General features: G+C 36.9%; 2 protein-coding genes and 1 long non-coding RNA gene across 5 annotated transcripts; 1 reads left to right on the plus strand and 2 right to left on the minus strand.

Annotated features, from left to right (window-relative positions):
- Window positions 1-721: 721 nt before the first annotated feature.
- On the minus strand, window positions 722-1,221 carry LOC122656167 (transmembrane protein 234 homolog). Its single transcript, XM_043850623.1, has one exon. It carries the CDS (start codon window positions 1,192-1,194, stop codon window positions 784-786), a length of 411 nt encoding a protein of 136 aa, XP_043706558.1. The 5' UTR covers window positions 1,195-1,221; the 3' UTR covers window positions 722-783.
- Window positions 1,222-7,264: 6,043 nt separating this feature from the next.
- On the minus strand, window positions 7,265-20,804 carry LOC122656054. The gene is made up of 3 exons (XR_006332036.1): window positions 20,660-20,804; window positions 20,259-20,268; window positions 7,265-7,275 (listed from the first exon to the last, which is right to left on the minus strand). It is a non-coding gene; the product is annotated as an uncharacterized LOC122656054 (long non-coding RNA).
- Window positions 7,875-15,500, plus strand: LOC122656049 (casein kinase 1-like protein 3). 3 transcript variants are annotated; one of them, XR_006332034.1, is made up of 16 exons: window positions 7,875-8,101; window positions 8,218-8,258; window positions 9,028-9,097; window positions 9,183-9,331; window positions 9,903-9,998; window positions 10,099-10,169; window positions 11,619-11,680; window positions 11,754-11,817; window positions 12,005-12,089; window positions 12,186-12,312; window positions 12,965-13,047; window positions 13,305-13,362; window positions 13,736-13,863; window positions 14,107-14,301; window positions 15,048-15,181; window positions 15,400-15,500. XR_006332034.1 is itself a non-coding variant. In XM_043850480.1 (15 exons), the coding sequence occupies exons 1-14, from the start codon at window positions 8,026-8,028 to the stop codon at window positions 14,296-14,298; spliced, it is 1,302 nt and encodes a 433-aa protein (XP_043706415.1). In that variant the 5' UTR covers window positions 7,875-8,025; the 3' UTR covers window positions 14,299-14,301; window positions 15,048-15,433. The 3 variants fall into 3 exon arrangements, 2 of the variants coding, with proteins under 2 accessions (XP_043706415.1, XP_043706416.1); XM_043850480.1 differs by having other exon boundaries at window positions 15,048-15,433; XM_043850481.1 differs by having other exon boundaries at window positions 15,060-15,433.
- Window positions 20,805-20,821: the final 17 nt, after the last annotated feature.

A 20,821-nucleotide genomic window follows, 5' to 3' on the forward strand; every position in this document is an offset into this window, starting at 1 on the left:
GCAGTTGCTTAACAACAAATGTGGTGAACAATCATGGAATACTGCTACCTATTCATTATGAGGAGTGTTGATAACTTGCACAAAACTTGAATTGTAATCATGTCATTCTATTAACTAAATAAGTTCATCCACCTTGGTTCAAACAACATCCAAGGTGTCTGCAAAGTGGAACACATTATTGAGGAAGAAAGATGATAGGCTCTTAAAAGGTCTAACCTTGGGCAACTTGACAGAGAAGAGCAAGGAGTGATAGTCAGAATTCACAACCAGGAAGTCTTAGAAAGAATAATTACGGGCATTCCCTACAAGGACATGGTGGTGCTATATCAAGTGTAATATGGTAACGAGTGCAGCCCAGGATTCGATTTCAAATTTCAGCTTTGAGCCGAGCACTGAAATATGGCCTACTCAGCCTTCACATTTCAATATCGACCCTTAACAGTAGAAAAACCAAGTGCGTCTTAGGATGCGAAATAACAGAGAAACAATTAAAGGTCGTCAATTATGGAAACAGAAGAAAATTACCCTTAACAGCAGAGTCTAGAAGTTCTGCTACTTCTTACAAAACGTTCTCTCAACCATGTCAGATTCTCTTAGTTAACGAATCTGAAAGCGGAAAAATAACGACAATTATACATGAAAATTCAGATCTGTAAGAGAATAATAAACAAGATTCACATTGGAGATAGCTGCAAATCCGAAATGTTTTTTTTTTTTCCCATACTAATGAAATTTTCGATACAAACACTGAAATCAATTCTACAAGCACCCATTAGATCTTCATCACATAATACAAAACCAGACACCCAAAACAATAAGAAATGTACCAAACAAAGCAAACCCAACACGAGTCTCCTCGCCAAGGAGCATAGCCGATATTGCAGTCGCAGCAAAAGTCGTAGCATTGGTCACGGGGACTGCAAGAGATATGGGGCTGTCGCTTAGAACAGCGAAGAAAGTAGCAGAGGCCGATAGATTTAACAAGAAAGGGATGGAGTACTGCCAAACTAATAGGAGTTCTAGCCAATTGTTCAAATGCCCAAGTAACCGTCGATGGAGTTGAGGAAATTGCTGAAGCTTAACCGAAGAGGATTGGAGCTTTTGATCCCAAAGGAGAGCACCCTTGCGCATTAAAGCGTTCGTAACTCCCCAAACTAGGCCAATGGCAATCATCTTCTCTACATCGCCGCCCATCTCCTTCTACTGGAACTCCTCTAATTGACTGTGAATCCGCAGCGGAGGTATTGGAGAAGGGATCGCCCTTGCAATCATCATACCTCTGGGTCGTACTTGGCCCCTGGGAAGATCTCGAGCGCGTATTATACGCGCATCTAAACATTTAGTTTAATTGAATAGAACGTATTCTACCGTATACATGCTTTAATTGAGCAGGTATCGAATGTGTTTTATTACGCCGAATATTTTAAAATATTGTTATGGTCTAGCCGGTTTAATTGTCGCATATATTTGTTTCCATTTTATTGTTATTCCCAAACTTGCTAAGATCATGCTTACCGTAGAGAGTCGTAGACCTCTGGGTTATACTTGGTCTTTGGTAAAATCTCGAGTGGCCATATAGGATGGTTTGACAACCTAACCCACACTAGATTGGACTTCATGGAACCAAATTCCTAAAGGCTCAACCAGCCTTACTGCAAGACAAATAAAGGGGATGGAGTGAAATCTAAATAATATCAAAGTATAAATTTTTTTGTGATAACTATTTTAAATGATTTTATAATTAATTATGAATAATTCTAAATAAATTTATTTTGTAATTAAATCCTTTTGGATTTTAAAATTAAAATAAATACTATATAAGAAAAAATATCCCCACATTGTCTACATAACATATGTCCTATCACAAGGTTTTTTTTTAATACATTTTCTCTCTTCTACCGTAACCATTGTGGGCTCTATTGACGATATTGTTTCGCTCATTGCCATTACTGTAGCATAAGAGAATCCTACTATATCTTTTTTTTGTTTTTTTTTTTGTTTTTGTAAAGAGAGAATCCTACTATATCGACAGCATAGGGAATTCTCACCCAAAGCATCATTACTGAATATAAAAAGAGTCTTGGATACTTCACATAATCATGATCACAAAAGCTTTTCATTTTCTTTTCAAAAGTGAATTCACTTCCATTTTCTTTCCTTTACTTGAAATCAAATATGGAATAATGAAATAGGGAGCTATCTTTGATAGGGAAAATGGAAGGGGGGGGGGTGGAGAGGAAGCTTGTGCCACAAGATGGTTGACCCTCAAGTCCTTCTAGCATTGCTGACCTAGACTTCACATTAGGAAGGCCCATTAGAGGAGAAATATGATAAAAATTTTGACGAATGTATTTCTAGAGGGACTATACAAGCTCGAACATTTAATTTTCTGGAAGTGCACCTACTTTTTTACTACGGGGAAGGGTGATTGGGAAATTTTGACAATTGGATGTGGGAATGGTCTGAAATAACCGCGTGTAAAATCTCAAACCAAATTCAAGCATTTTACCATCCTTTATAATGACATACCCCGTCCATGTATGTCCATCCATTCCCTTGGTGGCCTACACACTTCCATCCATTTAATTGGATTCCATTATTCCAGTATTGGAATCTGTCTCCTATTCTATTTTATCCTATTCCCCGCTCTCAATAGTGGAGGTGTTTTTGACCATTTGTAAGTTGTATTTGAGTTGATTTTAATTTGTGAAAGTAGGACCTTGGGTATACTTGTCCACAAAATTTCATCCACTGTTGCGCAATACTGTATGGACACAATTTGAACCCCTCGGTCAAGAGATTCTTCAATGACAGTTGGTGAAGGAAAAAGCAATCATTTTTACTATTTGGTAGGTTTTATTTGAGTTGATTTTAATCAGTGAACATAGGACCTTGGGTATACTAGTCCACAAAATTTAATCCTCATCCAACATTGGCACATGACGAAAAGTAGTTACTCATCCGAAAAAACTGTCTCGACAAACTTATCTCGAAAAAAAATATCAGGGATTCCAAAATCTCCCATACAAATAATATGGGAAAGGGTAACAATTCCCAATGAGATGGCTTTTATGTTGTGTATATTATGCATATTGACCTCTAGGTTAACAAGGAACCCTCTAAATGAACAAATGTCAACTTGGTGATCAATCTCAACTATGCAAATCCACCAATCACCATATAGATTTCCCCCTACCCTTTTTTAAAGTTTCTTGATCTTCAAATAGTTCTTAGTACATTTGACTTTTTCAAATAATTGGTAGTAAAAATTAATTCATGACTCGAAGGGCTGGGGAAGATTTTTGTAGCTTTTGATCGAGCTCCAAAAATGGCAAGGCAAACTAAGCTATCCATTTGGGAATGCTTTCCAGTTTCCACACTCACTGAACACATTGGCTCCCGAAAAAAAGCTGAATACAAAACTCTAAAGAGAGGGAGAGAGGCGGGTTGTAGATGGATCAAATTTTGATTTGGAACCAACTTGAACTGATTCAACAAGGGTTTCTTGTTATGGGGTCTCATTTATTTAAAAATACAAAAAAGTTAAGGGATCTCGTTCAATTTGATATTCAATCAATGTGATTTTGAGTTTATATATATAGCCTTATAAATGGGGTTACATATAGAATTTTTATAAAAGGTTTATGCTAATTTGAAGATAAACCAGACACGTTTTAATCCTTTTTTATTTTCTTACAAAAAATATTCTATTTATTTTATCCAAATTATTTGAATAGTCTTGTGTATAATTTAAAAATATATAATATTTATAAGATATTATATAATTGGATATTCATTATAAGAAATCATATAATTGGATCAGGTTATGTTTTGAAATTAACATTTTAATAGATCCTTGGTGAATTATGAGGTCACAACAAAAATTATCATAAGAAAAAATTAACTTTATAAGAAAGAAACTTTCCACCAAAAAAAAATAATATATATATAAAAGAACTCATAAAGACCTTTTCCTATGCTTTTGAAATTACTTTGATTGCTTTTTAGTTAGTTGGCATTGCATTTGAAGTTTAATTCACAATCTTCCATTGTTCCACATTAATCATGCCATTCCCCAAGCTTGGTGGTGTCCATAGATTTAGATATCGATATCATATTGGTCATATTGGTATGATGGCTACCGACATCGATACAATATTGATACGGATTGGTGGAATCGATCAAAAAGGGATTGTTTTGAATTGAGTTGATCCTTAAAATTAAACATAGAACATAAAAAATTAGTTTCCAATGTTATTATTTTTTGGAAGGGGTGTTGATACCAAATGAATTATGAAATCTAAAGTAAACCAAATATGACCTTATTAACTAATAACTATGAGCCATGAAATCTAAAGTATTATTAGGTTGTCGTGTTTCATCCTTTCAATTCTTATAACCCAACGTGGATCTCATTCTGTTCCCAAAAATAGAAAGACGTATGCCCACTCAACATTCTAAATTCCAATGCGGGCCAACCTAATAATTTCAAAATGTAATGTCATCTTCACATGTTAAAAATGGAATAAGTATAATTTTATGTGTGGTTAATCCATTGGTGTACTATCCATCCAATGGTTATTTGACAAACACATCATTCACATTTTAAAAAAAATGGTGGGCCACGTAGATAAACTTATTTTGAAGGCATATGAAGGAAACATTAACCCTTTAAAAAATAATTATTTTTGTATTGAAAGATCACATTTTATTTATGTAATATTAACAATTTAACATACTATTGTTTGTTGGGGGTGAGAATAAATACTTGGATTGAAATTGTAAAAGCATTACTTTTTGGGTTAAGTTTTCCTTGAACCATTTGAATTATAGGCATAGAGGAATAGTAAACGACATTTTCGATTTTTAACATAAACGAAGGAGTAATGATGACGATATATATGTAGCCTTGTAGGTGAACCTTTAACGTGGTTGAAGAAAAAATTTTGCCTTGTTTTTTTATTCTAGTCAATACAGGTTTGCTTCAAGCTAATGAGAAAGACATATGGTGACTAAGAGAATGAATTATTAAAGTATCACATGAGGTCCAATGAGCATAAAGGGTAAACGGCTATATATAGACTTATTGACAAATTGAAATCACTCAACCAAATAAATCAACTTTTCAGCTATGGTACGTTAGACAATTTTTTCTCTCTTGAAATGTTAAAAGTCCAATTACTGGTGGAAATCAACAATTCAAAAGAGAAAATCCCGTCGGTCCACCTTTATTTTATTTTTTGGTGAAAAAAGGCCCGTTAGTGCTAGATTTTATTGAGCCTTATTAGGCAGAAAGATAGATACAATCTTGAGAAGGTTCTCTCCATAAACGAGGTCTTTCAAAGACCCAAGTGAAAGTAGCTCAAAGCTCATTTAGAAATAGAATGAGCACAAACATGGGAGATCTATTTAAATTGGAGAAAGATCAAAGCTCAAAACTTGACATGAGAAGCCTAATGTCCAAAATGGTGAAAAATGAAGTTGTACCTTCTTTTGATTACCTTTATCTTATTCAAAAAAATTATTCCAGTAGTAGTAAAAGGAAAGGTAAATAAATAAAAATCGAGTTTTTCTTAAGCCACTTCAGCGATGATCATCGTTGCGCTTGGATAAGTGTTAGGGAACAATGAAGGACGTTGCAAACCTCCAATTAATAGGGGGCGGGGAGTGGTAATGATAATAGATTTGTTGGTGTTTTTTTTTCCCATGGGTGAAAGAAAAATTTCTCCAGTGAATAATAAGGGAAAATCTTGTGGAAACAAAGTTTGTGAAAAAATAAATTATAACCTACTATCTTTTAATAGAGAGCAATAGATTGTTGCCTAGTTGTGAGATCTTTGCACCAGTACGGGAGCCAATGAGAGTGTGCATAGCGGCATCAACATGGATGAGATTTTTTATATCACAGGGAGTATAGCGGTAATTTCATGCGCTCCTATGTTTGGACGCAGGTTCCACATGGCTAGGTAATGTTATTTTCTCCTTTAATGTAAAATACTATTTAAAAATCATGTAATATCACATGTGTATTCGAAAAACATACAAGAGAGTCAAATCTCTTGAGACTAAGATAATGATAAATCACTTTTAAACTATTGTCAGAACCCTTTTAAGAAGTAAGACAAGAAAGAAAGGCTACAACTTCTTATTTCACCATTTTAGTTACGATGATATTTTCCCAAATTATTTAAAAGAAAAAAATTTCCACACTGACAATGTGGCAATCCTTTCTCATGGTTTCTCACATCCTGAGTCCCTGACCATAGGGGTGTCAAAGGTTGGCCCACATTGATAGGGCCAACTTGAATTAACTGGTTTAAACATGAGATCAGTCCAATCGACACTATATGTGTTGGGCTCAAACACCAATTGAATAATAATCTGGCATTCTCGATGCAAGGTAGTGGCTCAACTATCACTTGATCGGGACCAGCCAATAATCGACCATTTATATTCTGATTAGCCTATTTAAACTCGATTATAGCTTTTTTAAGGACTGTTTATAGTATGTTTAAGGACCATTTATAGCCCAATTAGTCAATTAGCCCATTTAAAGCACAGTTATAACCTGATTATGTATCAATAATTGATTGACTGAATATAAATGTCTCCATGCTTTGGTCTATGAGGCCCGATTACCTAAATAGATTGAAACAATGTGATGCCTTAAATTAGAAGACATCGATTAGATCCGATCCAAACCAAACCTCTTGGATCCATGTGAGACCCACACTGGCACACTCTCTCTCTTTGACCATGTGGGTTCCTTTGCCATAAAAATAGTTTTCCATGCCATGGTTGATGCGGCATGGGAGATTCCTCGCACATTGGGCATGTGGAGACCTTTTGCCCATTACCTAGTTATTTTTTCCTACCAGATGTATACTGTTTGCAAATGTTGCCTTGCCTCTAGCTAGAGGTGTCAAACCCTAAACCAAATCGATCAAACTGATCGAAAAGCCAAAACAATTCAAATCCTTATTGGACCAACTTTGGTTTAGGGTATTATAGAACCAATTGAAAACCGGACCAAACGATCTGATAAAAAACTACACCAAACATGGAATATCAGAGCAAAACGCTATAAAATCGATACCAACCCTGAAAATCATAAAAAAATATGTTTTTTTCCCGCATAATTATGCATAAGAAATCGATATCAAACCCAAATCAGAGCAAACCCGATAAGAGAAAACCAAAATAAATCAAACCAAAACCAGATCGAAACCAAACCTTCCCTTATAAATTTGGTCTTGATTATCATCCACTCTCACCCTGAGATCAATTCAACCCAATCGAAACGAGACCAAAGTACCAAACTGACCGACTGACACCTCTGCTCGCTTTCTCTCTCTCTCCCTCTCCTACTCCACAACTTCCGGGTTCCTACTTCCCTAACCCACCTAACATCGTTTTGGACTAAAATAGCAATTCTTCATCAATAAAATATTATATCTTCTTTGAAATGACAGTAATATCCCCATTGGAAGTGTGTAATTTTTGTATTTTCTTAGGATGCTTTTGTCCTTTGACCATCGCCCAGGATCCCATTCTTGTTGACTAGTCAACTACTGAAAAGAACCCTTCCGAAATTATTAAAATTACAGGAGCATCCCCTCGCGTTACAACAATTTAATTAAATTAATTAATCAATTTTCTCTAATGTCACGAGAGCCCGGTTTGGTCGAAGAAGTCTATCGTTGTTATATTTAGAGTAATAATTCTCTTCCATATCCATTTCTGAAACTGCTTCGTGTATCGTCAGTTGTGTGTGGTTTTGTGGTTTCGGTTTCTCAAGGAAAGAAAGAGAAGCAAGGACGACATCCTGTCCTGTTATTAAGACGAGAGAGGTCTCACGACTTTGCTGCCGCCCTCCCTCAATTGTTCTCTGTTTCTGAGTTCTTCCTTTTCTAAATACTCAGATTCTGAAAACCCTAAGCTCTGTTTGTTTTGTGAGATAAAGTTCTGATCGATCGATCGATCGTGATAAAAAGTCAGAGAGGAGGAGTTAGAGGGGGTGGGGTCATGGAGAGGATAGTTGGGGAGAAGTACAAATTAGGTCGTAAGATCGGGAGTGGATCTTTCGGAGAAATCTATCTTGGTTAGTTTTTATTGTTTTAGAATTTTATCTGATTTTGTGTTTCCTCTGCTTCAGTTGAAGTTTTACTTGAACTTCTTATTTTTTTGCTGATTTTTGTGGAATTTGTTCCTTTGCAGCGACGCATATCGACACCTACGAGATCGTCGCAGTGAAGATCGTAAGTATATGTCTCTGGACTGTCTCGATGTGCTCTCAGCGTTTTGTTGTATTTCCTTACCTCTGTATCTGGGTTGCGCTTTTATTGGATAGATCGTGAGCTGATATTGAGATTTTCTCTGTTCTACGTTCTTCCTCGTTTTTTGATGAATTGGCCTGACGGGGGAAAGATACTCTTTTCCTTTTGTTGTAATTCTGACCCGATGATATCTAATTACAAGAGGAAGAAGGAAAATCAACCAGGGATTCGTAATTGTCCTTGCTGTTGCCTGCTGTTTATGTGATCCGTCACTTCCTTTCCTATTCCCTTTTTTAATACGGGATTGTTTTGTGTTTCCTTTCCAAAACCTTTGCCTCCTCAATTGCCTAGCTTGATGTATTTGTTGTTTAATTGAATTCCAGCATAGCTCTGCTAGATGGGTTACCCTGTTTTTGTGTGACTTTTCTTCTTTACGTTTACTTCTGTCCTCTAGCAATATGGAGTGCGTCTTTTAACATTCCAGTTAACAGCTCTTCCTGTATCCTGGGATTTCTTTTTCTTTTTTTTTGGCCTCAAACAAGTTTACTAGTATATATGATTGTTTTTATCCATAAGCAGAAAGGGCTCATATCAAACAGAATTAACATTATAATGTTGTGTAATTTAATTGAGAAAAGCAATGTCTCAGATTGTTATGATGTGTTTTACTACGTGATGAGTCTTGCCATATTGGTATAATTTTCTTGCTGTAACTACGGATTGAATGTCGTGCCTTTTTTTTTTCTTCCAGGAAAACAGCAAGACAAAACATCCACAGCTGCTTTATGAAGCCAAGCTCTATAACATTCTTCAGGCAGGAAGTATGTAATTTGCGCAACAACTTTCCTATCTCAATCGTCTTCAGCTTATAATCATGTTTAATATATTGTTTTTGTAACTTATTAGGTGGCATCGCTAGTATAAAATGGTGTGGAGTAGATGGGGAGGACAATATCCTTGTAATGGACTTGTTGGGACCAAGTCTTGAAGATTTATTTGTTTACTGTGGAAGAAAATTCTCGCTGAAGACGGTCTTAATGTTAGCTGATCAGATGGTAAACTCAATTCTGTTGTTTTCTTTGGCATGGGGGGACTTCAAAAACTTTATACAAATGAGAGCTTTCTTTTGCCATGTGAAAAGTGATTTTGTGAGCTGGAGCTTGTTACATGGATGGAAAATGATTTTGAAGACATGTGGAGCCCTTTTGAATGTCCTGATATCTTTTTCTTTGATTTTTTTAAAACATTATGTAATCACCACTAAAGATTTATTAAAAATAAGGGAGAAAGAATGCCACCCGGTCGTGCGTCTGGGTGTGTACCTCGCCCAGACACGGGCAGGCGTGAAATGACCGTCCTGCCCCCGTGGAAAGGCAGGGGTGTGCCGGTCATTTCACGCCCGGCTGCGTTTGGGCGCAGGTACATGCCCAGACGCACGACCGGGTGGCGTTCCTTTTCCCTAATAATAAGTACGATGAAGCAAATCCTCAAATGGTAAAAGTTTGCAATTTAGGTCCCTCTTTTTATTTGTCACTGTTTTCAATTTTATATTTATGGAGCTTGAAACTTACTTCTAGCTGTAGACGGCATGAGTAATTATATATTTATTTCTGAATTTCACTCCAGATTACAAGAATCGAGTATGTGCACTCTAAAGGATTTTTACATAGAGACATCAAACCCGATAACTTCCTAATGGGTCTTGGTCGGAAAGCAAACCAGGTAAGGATGACATAATTTGATTTAGTTTGATTATTCAATTCCTTGCAATTATATTTATCTTTTTTCATCATTCTTTTAATTGAATTACTATATATTTCAGGTCTATGTTATTGATTTTGGACTTGCTAAAAGATACAGGGACTCCACAACTAATCGACATATTCCATACAGGTATACATATATATTTACTTTACAGTTTGAGAGTTTGATCTTATTTAGTATCTGCCAGTTAGTCTTTGAGCTTATTAGGTAGTCTGCTAATAACTCGGTTTTTTGAAATGGCGAGACGAGATGGTTGGCGAAATTCATGGTTTACATGATCTTGGCCGAGATCTCGCTGATCTTGTTTCAACTGAGATTTCATCTGACCCCCATATAAATATGTACAGAACTCAACTAAGATAGTCGAGATCTCGACTGTCTCGATCATCTCGGTGCCTACTGCCTCTGTTGTGCCAGATTGAGTCAAAACTTCGTCTTTCTTCTTAAGTTTTGACGTAAAATCACCGCATAACTTCATCAAACATGTGGAAACGTTGATCTTCTTCAAGAATCTTGTGATTTGAAGGAGATTTGAACATTTCAAGTCCAAGGTGAACCATTTTTTCCAAAAATACAGTGTCCATGGTCAGTTTTGGCAGCTACAGTCAGTACACTCTGTACATGAGTTCGACAGTCGGAGCACTGGGTCAGGTTTTGGGGACGACATATTCACAGTCCCAACCCAACCATTCATGCCGATGGTAGTTCAACAGCCTGGTGGCAGTAGTATTGGATCGATTTCATTGCAACCTCCTCTTCCATACCCTAGGATAGGGTACTTTCAGTTAGTTGATGATAACACATATATGACTTGTGTGGAAGACTATGTATGGTTCTTCAGCAGCACTATGACATGGGAATCCTATGTGGCACATTCGTAGGAATACTTGATTCGGCAATATGGCTTGGGATGATAGATGTATATGTTAAGATTAATGTATTTTACACACTTACATTTCTAGTGCTTAGTTAAGTTGTTTTATATTAGTTGCATGCTTTAATTGCTTTCTATTACTAAATTATGTATAGAATAGGGCCTAATAGTACATCATAACCTACCAAACTAGGTTCTGAAGTCAAACTCCTACTTGGACAATCTGATAGTGCCTTTGTGTTTAAATGGCCCAAAGTAGGCTGTATACCAAGTTTTATGACCAAACTTGGTCAAAAACCCACCGAAACCAGCTACCGAGTTAAAAAAAAAATGCACCAACTCGCCCAGATCCCGGCCCAACTCGGTTTTTTGGCTGGGTGAAATTAGTACCGAAACTGAGTTCTCGAAACATGCTGCTAGTCTTTCCTGCGCAGCCACAAAGGTTTTGTTTTTGACTGCCTTTATGATACTTGTGTGCAAATATCTAGTGACTTGGTTATGTTTCTCACTTTCTCTTACAATTTTATTGGCCGCAAGGGACAAAATTTTTTAATATTCTTGATTATTTGGACTCTTTGGTTCGTATATTATTGTAATGTGATTACATGTTTGGACATTCTGTTTTAATGGGTGTGGCCATATTCTTATTTTGATTCAAATGCCTGGGCCATGATTGACATAGCAGCTCTCTTACTCTTGGACAGGGAGAATAAAAACTTAACTGGGACTGCCCGTTATGCCAGCTGCAATACTCATCTGGGCATTGGTAAGTAAAGATTGGTTCATTAGTTTGATTAAAGTTAAATGTATGATTCCTAATTTTGTGCTGTTCTGTCCAGAGCAAAGCCGGCGAGATGATTTGGAGTCTCTTGGTTATGTTTTGTTGTATTTTTTGAGAGGAAGGTAGGTGTTTAATTCTGACCTGAAAATTTTTGAACAGGTCCATTTTGTAAATTTACATCTACACCTGTGCAGTTACCTTTATCTTTTGATCTATATATATATATATATTTTGAGTTATCAGCCTAGATGGTTAGGATGTGATGGCTATGCATTCCAATTGTACTGACCATTGTATATTTTCTTGTAGCCTTCCATGGCAGGGTCTAAAAGCTGCCACAAAGAAGCAAAAATATGACAAAATATGTGAGAAGAAGTTATCAACTCCTATTGAAGTATGTATATGTATCTTCATTGAATTTTCACTTCTGTTCCAGACATATTATTGTTGTTGTAAAGTTGACTGACTGCATGGTTATTCTTTTCTCTAGGTTCTATGCAAGACTCATCCTGTGGAGTTTGCATCATACTTCCATTACTGCCATTCTCTGACATTTGATCAACGGCCTGATTATGGATTCTTGAAGCGCTTGTTTCGTGACTTGTTTACTCGTGAAGGTATCAAAAGAACAAATCATTATTTGTTAATATTCTTATTCCCTCTTTGTCTTGATACATAAATAATTTTGAATTAATATTTTTTCAGATATATGCGAATGATAGATTACAATGTTTTGTATTGAGCCTTCTGAATCAATGACCAATGGGTCAATATCAAATACCACTGTGTATTTTATGAACCAACTTAATACTCTTATTCCAATTATATAGGGTCGTTAAACCAATAAACCCCTGCTTTTGTTTTGTAAGTTTGTGACCTTTTGAACTGCCATTTGTTTGTTAGTTGATGAATTCAAAATAGTTTGCAGTTTACATTGGTACCTGTTTATAGTGCTCCATGTTATATTATCTTTTACAATGTTATTTTAAACCCCCAGCACTTCTGGAGAAGATCATATGGGATTTTGTATGTTTATGAAAAAGTTGCAATAGTATGGGACCAAGCAGTTCAGTCTCATGTGGGTTTTTCTGAGTTTAATCTGTTTTAGGGATGCAGATATATCTTTAACTGTTCAGTGGTGGTATTGTCTTTATCTTGCTCTCAGCTGATAACTTGATCTTTGACCTTCATATTTATAATTTATTTATTATCTATTATTTCAATAATTGCAATTTTAGGCCTGATGTTGCTTTTGTTACCTATCTGCAGGATGTGAGTTTGATTATATATTTGACTGGACCATTCTGAAGTACCAGCAAGCACAAAAGACGAAGTCTCAGCCTCGACTATCTGTTAGTATTTCCCAACATGATATAGAATTAGTTTTTTCCTCATCCTGAGCTTCAAATCAATCTCTTGTAGGACCTATGCATGACTGTCCCTCGAGTAATTGCCCTATGTGGCATTGTTGCTCTGTGAACTGTGGTCATATTTTTAGTTCCAAAATGTGGTGTGCTTTTCTGCTTTCCTGTTTTCTGTGTGTGTAGTCCCCTGTCTATCTGTATGCGTGAATATGTGCTCTGATGAGAGTTGCTATCCATATTTGCAGCCTGTTTCTGGTGGGAACAGCAGTCGAGCAATGCCAATGGATGTTGACAAGAATCAAGGTAAGATCTTTTCTTAATAAACAGTATATAATGATCATGAAATGAATGAAGAGTACCACATTGATGACTTGTAACATGGCATGATCTACACTGCCAACATCTAGAAGCATTTGCCATATGATGTAGCCTTATGCACCGTCTAGTACACAACTGTTCTACAAAAAGATTAGACGTCTGTTTTTGAAAGGGTTGTTTATAGGCTAATCAACCATTATTACGTATATATTGTCTTCACTGTTTAAGGATTGAGGGGGGTGGTATTCGACCTTTGTCAAGCATTGTGAGCTGACTGACTGCTCATCGCAATCTTCTTTCTTTACCCTATTGGAACCATGTTTTTGACAAAAAGTGGCTTTTGTTTCTCTAATGGCAGGAGGAAACAATGCATCACATTCAGCTGAGGTAACAGAGCGAGTAATATCAAGTAATGTTGCACGTCCTGGGGTTCGCATGCAGTTTAAATCATCAGCAGAAAAGAATACTACTACTGCTGAAAATAATGTAAGTCATTTTATGGTGGCTGTGCTTTTATTACATGAAGCTGCCCAGTTGCAGCTTGCTTGGTTTAGAATAATATTCTCACTTTAGACTACAGTCCTTCCAGAAAAGGATTCTATATTTTCCTATTGACAATCTTTTTTAATTTATTTTTTATAGATCAATCAATGTTTCCTGTTCGACATAAATTGTAGCAATTTCTTCTAATTTGTCAATCTTTTTTAATTTATTTTTTGATGTTTGCAGGCAGCAAGTAACTTTCCTGAGAAGGTGCAAATGCCATCTACTTCATTTGCACTACCGAGTGCCTTCAAGAGAAATGCTCCAAAACCGATGGTGCCAGCTGAAGCTGGACATCTTGGTCATGGATTTGGCAGCAAAATTGGTCCTTCAAGCAGTTGGCTTCCTTCCTTGCAACGCAATTCCTCTGCCAAATGATTGGTATGAGAGCTATATCCGATCAAAACTTAGAACTTCTTTCATTTACTTTAGAACATCACGCTCTTTGTTAGATGTGAGATCCTTGGAAAGGGGGTAGTAGAAGTGTGCCTTGTTCATATTGTGGACTTGATTTTATTACCATTTATGTCATGTTAAGGATTCTGTTTTTGACACCTGAAGTTTCAGTGTGGCAAAGTCTACATCGCTCCTCCTTTGTATTTGAAGGGCCCCCTGAGGTTTTACCAAGTGGCTCACTTTGAGTCCTGAGTCTAATATAAACACTTTTGAGGACTGAGGCCTATGACTCAAATATGAAATGCTAAAGTTATCATGGATTTACTTTTGCAATTTCACGTTTATCCTGTATATATTCATTAAATCAATATGCAATTTAAACAAATGGCGTGTTAATAAAGGACTTGCTTGTTATGCGTATGTTCCCTGTCCTGAAGTTTATGCATTGTTACTTGGGCAAATGCAATGTGTGGCAAAATACCTTTTGGTTTGAAAGCACTTCTCATTATGTGCATGAGTATCGATTATTAGAATTGTTGCTCCTGAAGTACAATTGTAATATTTAAAATTTATCATCAAGTGCACTCATCTTGTGATTGATTGAATATAGCACTATTCATAACAATGCAATGTAGCTAAGTATCTGGAGGTTTATGCTTTGCTATATGCAATAGATTGAACTGTTCATAAGTTGTTTCCATAGTCACTGATTGTTCACTTTGTTTTGTCAGTGATGGACGTGGAGAGGAAGATTCATTGAAGACAAGCTAACCTGAGGTACATTAGCAGAAGCTGTGACTGCCAACAAATTATTCTTGCCGAATTTCTATTTGGAGACTAGCATGCATGCTGTATCTCTCTTAAGGTGACTACAGATACATTGGATGATGCTAAATTGGGCCTACTTGAAAGCTTGGTGGCTGTTGCGTACATAGATGGCTCTCACCAGGCTTGGGTTTTATGGTTCTTTGTAACATGGATGATACATCAAGTGTTTTTATTACCATTCTTACTGTTAATAGATCATACAATTCCCATTGTGCTATATGTGGTTGTTTTGACAGTGTATTTCATTTGATTCAGGATTATGAGTTCCATTTGTATACTTGTTGCTTTATTATTTTGGATCAAAGCCTTGGATGTTCACCTGGATCAGTTTTAACCTATCGAGTTCCTCACTGTCTGAATAAAACACAATAATCTAGTGTTTCAGGTGCCAATATTTGATGCTTTCTTCATGGCGCTTGTGTCAGGTACTGACATGCCTTCTAAGAGTTATGGCTAATTTAATGGATGCTGTAGCTAGTTGTAATCTATATTATCTCATCTACGGATCTTTGATACTCTTCAGAGAATGATATTATGACTGGTTCAAATACCGGAAGAGCAAACATTTGTGAAGAGTTCAGATCAACTGGGATGAAATCGAACTTCACTTGAAGGAAATGTATGGATCTCAAGGGTCAGAATCTGGAGGCTAGAAAGATGTCAAGGTGCTTAATGACTGGTGCTTTCTGCTCTGCTCCTCCAAAACTATCTTTGCATTATGCTGTTTTAGAAGTCGAGGTTGCATAAACATTTCAAGCCGCTAAGTTTTTGGTGGTTTGTTGTCAGGGTGTCCATGCGGTTGGGAACTTGAAGCAGGAAATCTTGCTATTTTATATAACCTACTGCCATTTTCTTACAAAATTTCAATTTATAATGCCATCTTGATTGGACTTGCTAGTAATTAGGACTTTTTAATAAGTAAGACAATTTGTTTTGGTAAGGAGTTGCTTTTTAGCTTTGCATCGTTTTATTTTATTTTATTTTTATTTTTTATTTTTTATGGAACTTGTTAGAAAAGATCAATTTGTGAGCACTTCACTGTGAATCCTCATTTCTATGAATTTTCTATATTTTCTTGAAAATATCCTTACTTTCATGGGTGATGGCTCCTTATTTCCTTTACGAGTGGTTATCACTATGTCTACTGATAAAATATGATCTCAATATTTTCATGGTTTACCATTAGGAGTTGACTTTGCTTGTTGTAAGATCAAGTTTTCGTTTTTTATTTGTCATTGTATAGAAATTTTTTATTGGAAAAAAGGGGAAGGATTAGAAGGAAACCCAAGATAGTGTATATTATCATTCTGTAGGACTTGGTAGCAGTTTGATATTTTTATGTTTACAATGTTGTGAAACTCATTTAGCTGGTGTACAATTTTCAGGTTTTTTTTTCTATCTACCATGCTATCAGACGGTGGCAAGTTAAGGTAAATGGAGTTGAGCTCCAGAGAGATGCCACTGGGCCGCTATTTCTTCCTGCAAAGGAAGAAGAATGCGGTTATTGAGCTGGTGAGACGAAGATACTGAGAGACATGCTTGTAGCCTGTAGTGGGCAAGGTTAAGAAAGAATGCCGTTATTGAGCTCGTGAGACAAAGAAACTGACTAGAGAGAGGTGCTTGTGGGCAAAAGGTTCTTTTGACACTGCAAGTACTTAATCCTAGGAATCAGAAAGGAAGTCTAGACTGTTGACTCTGATTGGTACACAGCTGAAGGTTTATCAGTTTAGCGATGACATTATTGGTGCGACAATGTATTACGTTGAACACATTGGGCTGGAAATACTGAAAAACTGGCTTTATGTTCCAGTAATCTATACTAGCATTTGGTTTTTTCGGCTATGCAGGTAAGTGCCTCACGTCCAAGGTTTTGGGTGACCGGGGGGTATCCACCTCTGCCTCTTTGGGATGGAATTGTTGAAACAGGCAGCCTTTGGAAGTTTTGGTAGCCTGTGGACTCATAGTTGTTGAATGGTACTGTTACGAAAGATTGAAAAGGAATCAGAGTGGTGTATCACTCTGTTGGGAATTGAGAAACTGATTTATATGGTTTGGCCATGATATGATGAGCCAAGTTCTGAAGGATTTATATTACAGGTGTGATGAGCTTGGCGGATATGATGAGCCAAGTTCTGAGGTAATAGAATAGTATGTTTGGGGTTGGTTTCACCTTTTCAGTTGAAAAAAGATTAGGGATGGTTTCAGAATAGAAGCAGTTGGTGGCAAAACGGTGAGAATTTGGGGTTTGAATTTCACTAGTGAAAGTTGTGCTTCGGTTGTCTTCTTTCCTGGTCCTCTAATGCGTATTGGCTTCCATCGATGCTGAAAGGTAAGGCCTTCTTTCTAATAACTCTGTTATGAAATGTATTTTGAATTTGGGAACCGAGGATCATCAGTCATCAGTCGGGTCCAGGTTATGAGCATTTGGGCATTCAAGCCTGTGGAGATTAGCAGCTGTGCCATGGCCTCATCACCCAACTTTTCAGCCGCAGTGATGCCAACTCCCGTATATTTGGTATGATGTTTAATCTGTGGTAAAGGTTTCCTAGTGTGGGAAACTGCACCAATGGGAGATAGTTTCCGTTCAGTAGGGGGGGCCTTCATTTGGTTTGATGATTGTCAATGTCTGGCCATGGCTCATTATGTGACGGGTGTGGGAAATAATCCCCACTCAGGCGTAGAAGGAATCTTTTTCCCTTGGGTCTTGTTTTTTGGGCGGGTAAAAAGGGGTGGGAGAGGGAAAGTCATGGATCTCACAAATAATGGGGTTGAAGTGCAACAAAGGTAAGGAATGGGTAGTTAACGCTGAAAAGAAGAGCACAGATCAGTTTAGATTCATTTTCGTAGCTGCACAAATGGAAATCCACTTAATTGGATTTCGTCTAAAAAACCCCTTTAGCGTGCATTGGATGGTTGGGCGTTGTCCTGGGTTGTGTGCTAGCCTGCCTAGCCATCCGATGCGTGTTGGATGCATTGACGTGCTGGAGAGGATCCTAACTGTTGGATTCCAATTGTGCGCTTTGAAGTACGAGAAGCTGATACAGCCTCTGAAAAGAAAGGGTAGTAAAGGATAGTGTGTAGTTATAAAGTAATAATATAGTCATCTTTGCCTACATTTCTCATACTTGGTAGGATTTTGAAGAAGGATGAGTCGAGCTAATTCCCACATAAGCAGACATGATACTAACAATTAATGCATGTTGTCTCTTAATTTACCATCCCATGCAAGTAAACAACTTTAGTTTTGAGATTGGACCGAGTTTTCCTACACCATCACGGTCACCACGGGATGAGCGAGAGTGGGAAAGGGTATTAGGAGGGTATTTTGGAACATATCAAAATATTAAAACACTATTTGCCCTTTTTGGAACTGCGTCTAGAATAGTGGCTGCTGACTTTAGAGGGGTGAGACTCGTGTGATTACTATTTCAATTTCTTAGGGTGATTATTATTTTGGAAATTGTTTGGTTTGATTATGAGACTTTATTATAGTGAAATAGAGAAATCAAATGGAATGGAAATTCTGAAACAGTGTTAGAGTTGTTACAATTTTGAAATTGATTTCTCTCTTTAACAAGCACATGTTTAATTTGATGGTCAAAACAATTGTTTTATGTTGAAAGTGAAACATCACCATTCTTCTATTGATGGACCAACCATTATCATCATCATGCCATCACCTCCTCGCCACCATCAACTGTACCGCCTTGCTACCATCGCCACCCCCTGCAACCACTTCCATGCTACTATAGCTGTTGGCACTATCACTATCACCAACGTTCATAGTCGAGGTTACATTAAGATCTCTCTTTTTTCTCTTTTTATCTTATGAAATGACCACTTTGTATTTTTATGCATGAATTTGTTTTATTGTTCGTCATTGGTGGGTATCCTATGATGCTTTATGATGTTTGCTGAGGGAATCCTCATCCATATTGGATATAGGTTGTGTTTGACATGGTTATTGGAATCGATTCTAGGCTTAGAACGCATTCTAAAGTTATGTTCTGTTGATTCGTTTCAGAATATATACCTTTAGAGTAGGTATGGTACCTAATGAGGTGGTAGCAGCTCCTGTTAGACTCACCTTATGCGTAAGATGCATTGGCCCACTATGCTATCAATCACATGACGCTCAAGAATCAAGATATCTTTGACCTCTGGTCCTCTCTACTACTATTTCCTCAGCCTTGCATCATGTGGTCTGTGCAATCTACAACCAGGGTTTTTAGTAATCGGTATCGGGATCTGAGACCTATACGATACTGATATGGATCGGCCTGTATTGGACGATTTTGCCTCTGAATTTTAATAAAAAAAAAATTGATTTTAGTTATATTTTATCTTCAGTTAGTACTCCTGGATCAACATCTATCAGTCAGGAATTAGTATCAGTCTCTATCGATACGAATCAGCCAATACGGTCAATCCGATACCGATTCTTTGAACCTTGTCTACGACTGCATCTCCATGCAACAGGATGGATGGATCCATAGGTTTCTCGGAGAGACTCTCTCTCTCTTCTTTGGCAATCGGAAAGAAAATGATGTAACACAGAGTATCTTGAACCTAAAATGATGGAGATGACATGAAATGATCATCAAGGATGACAAATTGTAGCCTTCAGCAGAACGGGAGTGTCTGCAACTGCATGGTAGTAACTCCTATACAAAAGTAACAAAAATTCAGATTCTAGAGCTGGAAAATAAACTTGTACCGGAGGGAATTGAAGGCTTATTAGTGTTCATGGTTTCGAATTTACTGTTTTAAGTAACATGACCTCATATGTGAGTAACCTATGTGGGATTTTACTGTTCAATCCTACTATTTGTTTTTTTTGCCTATGTTGTTCATTATCACTGCAAACCAGCCATGACTTCCCCATCAATCACTGTCCTCTACTTATATCAGTAACTTGATTACAAACAATCCATCTTTAAATCGTGTAATCATTGACAGAGTACAATGTGATGAGCTATGTTCATGGGCGAAGCTGAAGATGATTCACTATGTAATGGAAGAAGATACAATGGAGATCTCTCAAGAACACCCAAGCGGTGTACCTAGCTCTCTTTCTCTTCTCAAACCCTAACACAAAAATCCCAAAGTCTGACTTCTCTATTTCTTACACAATAAGATACGTAAATAAGGTAATACTCCTTCAAATCAGGTCGATCTTTGAAACGGATACAAGAATTCGAGACATAAAATATTGCAATCTATTGTATGCATTGATAAAGATGGTCCAAATCTAACTGAACAGTTTTGAAACAGGCCAGAACCATTGTCTAAACTAGGATTCCAACTGGTTATAATTGGATTGATTGGATAAATTCCCATCCCCCCTCCTCCTCCCATTTTGGGTTGCATGCCAATAAATTTTAACTTGTAAGTAGAGCAGTATGGCTCATGGTCTAAATGGAGTTCTGGAATGATTTTTTTTTTTTGTTGCAACCTTTCATTTTATCTTTAACAATTTCTAAAATATTATTTCTTCCGCCTTAGGCTTCCCCACAACCATCTCTTAAAGTAATTGGATTACAAGCAAGGTGAAGTGTAAGAACATGCAAATTTGGTTTAAATGTTTAATGCAGATTTGTCAATGATCTCATGATCTACCACACCATTGGATCAATGCGTCTCAATGTCATAACATCATCATCATCATCATTATCAA

This window comes from Telopea speciosissima, chromosome 3 (assembly GCF_018873765.1).
Source record: "Telopea speciosissima isolate NSW1024214 ecotype Mountain lineage chromosome 3, Tspe_v1, whole genome shotgun sequence".
In the NCBI taxonomy this organism is placed as follows: Eukaryota; Viridiplantae; Streptophyta; class Magnoliopsida; order Proteales; family Proteaceae; genus Telopea; species Telopea speciosissima.

What these genes read in the sequence shown, in the direction of transcription:
- LOC122656049 (XM_043850480.1), top strand. Translation starts at nt 8,026, where the DNA reads ATGGAGAGGATAGTTGGGGAGAAGTACAAATTAGGTCGTAAGATCGGG. An exon ending in TAACATTCTTCAGGCAGGAA is followed by an intron (nt 9,098 to 9,182) that starts GTATGTAATTTG and finishes GTAACTTATTAG; the next exon opens with GTGGCATCGCTAGTATAAAA. An exon ending in CTACTACTGCTGAAAATAAT is followed by an intron (nt 13,864 to 14,106) that starts GTAAGTCATTTT and finishes TGATGTTTGCAG; the next exon opens with GCAGCAAGTAACTTTCCTGA.
- LOC122656167 (XM_043850623.1), bottom strand. Translation starts at nt 1,194, where the DNA reads ATGGGCGGCGATGTAGAGAAGATGATTGCCATTGGCCTAGTTTGGGGA.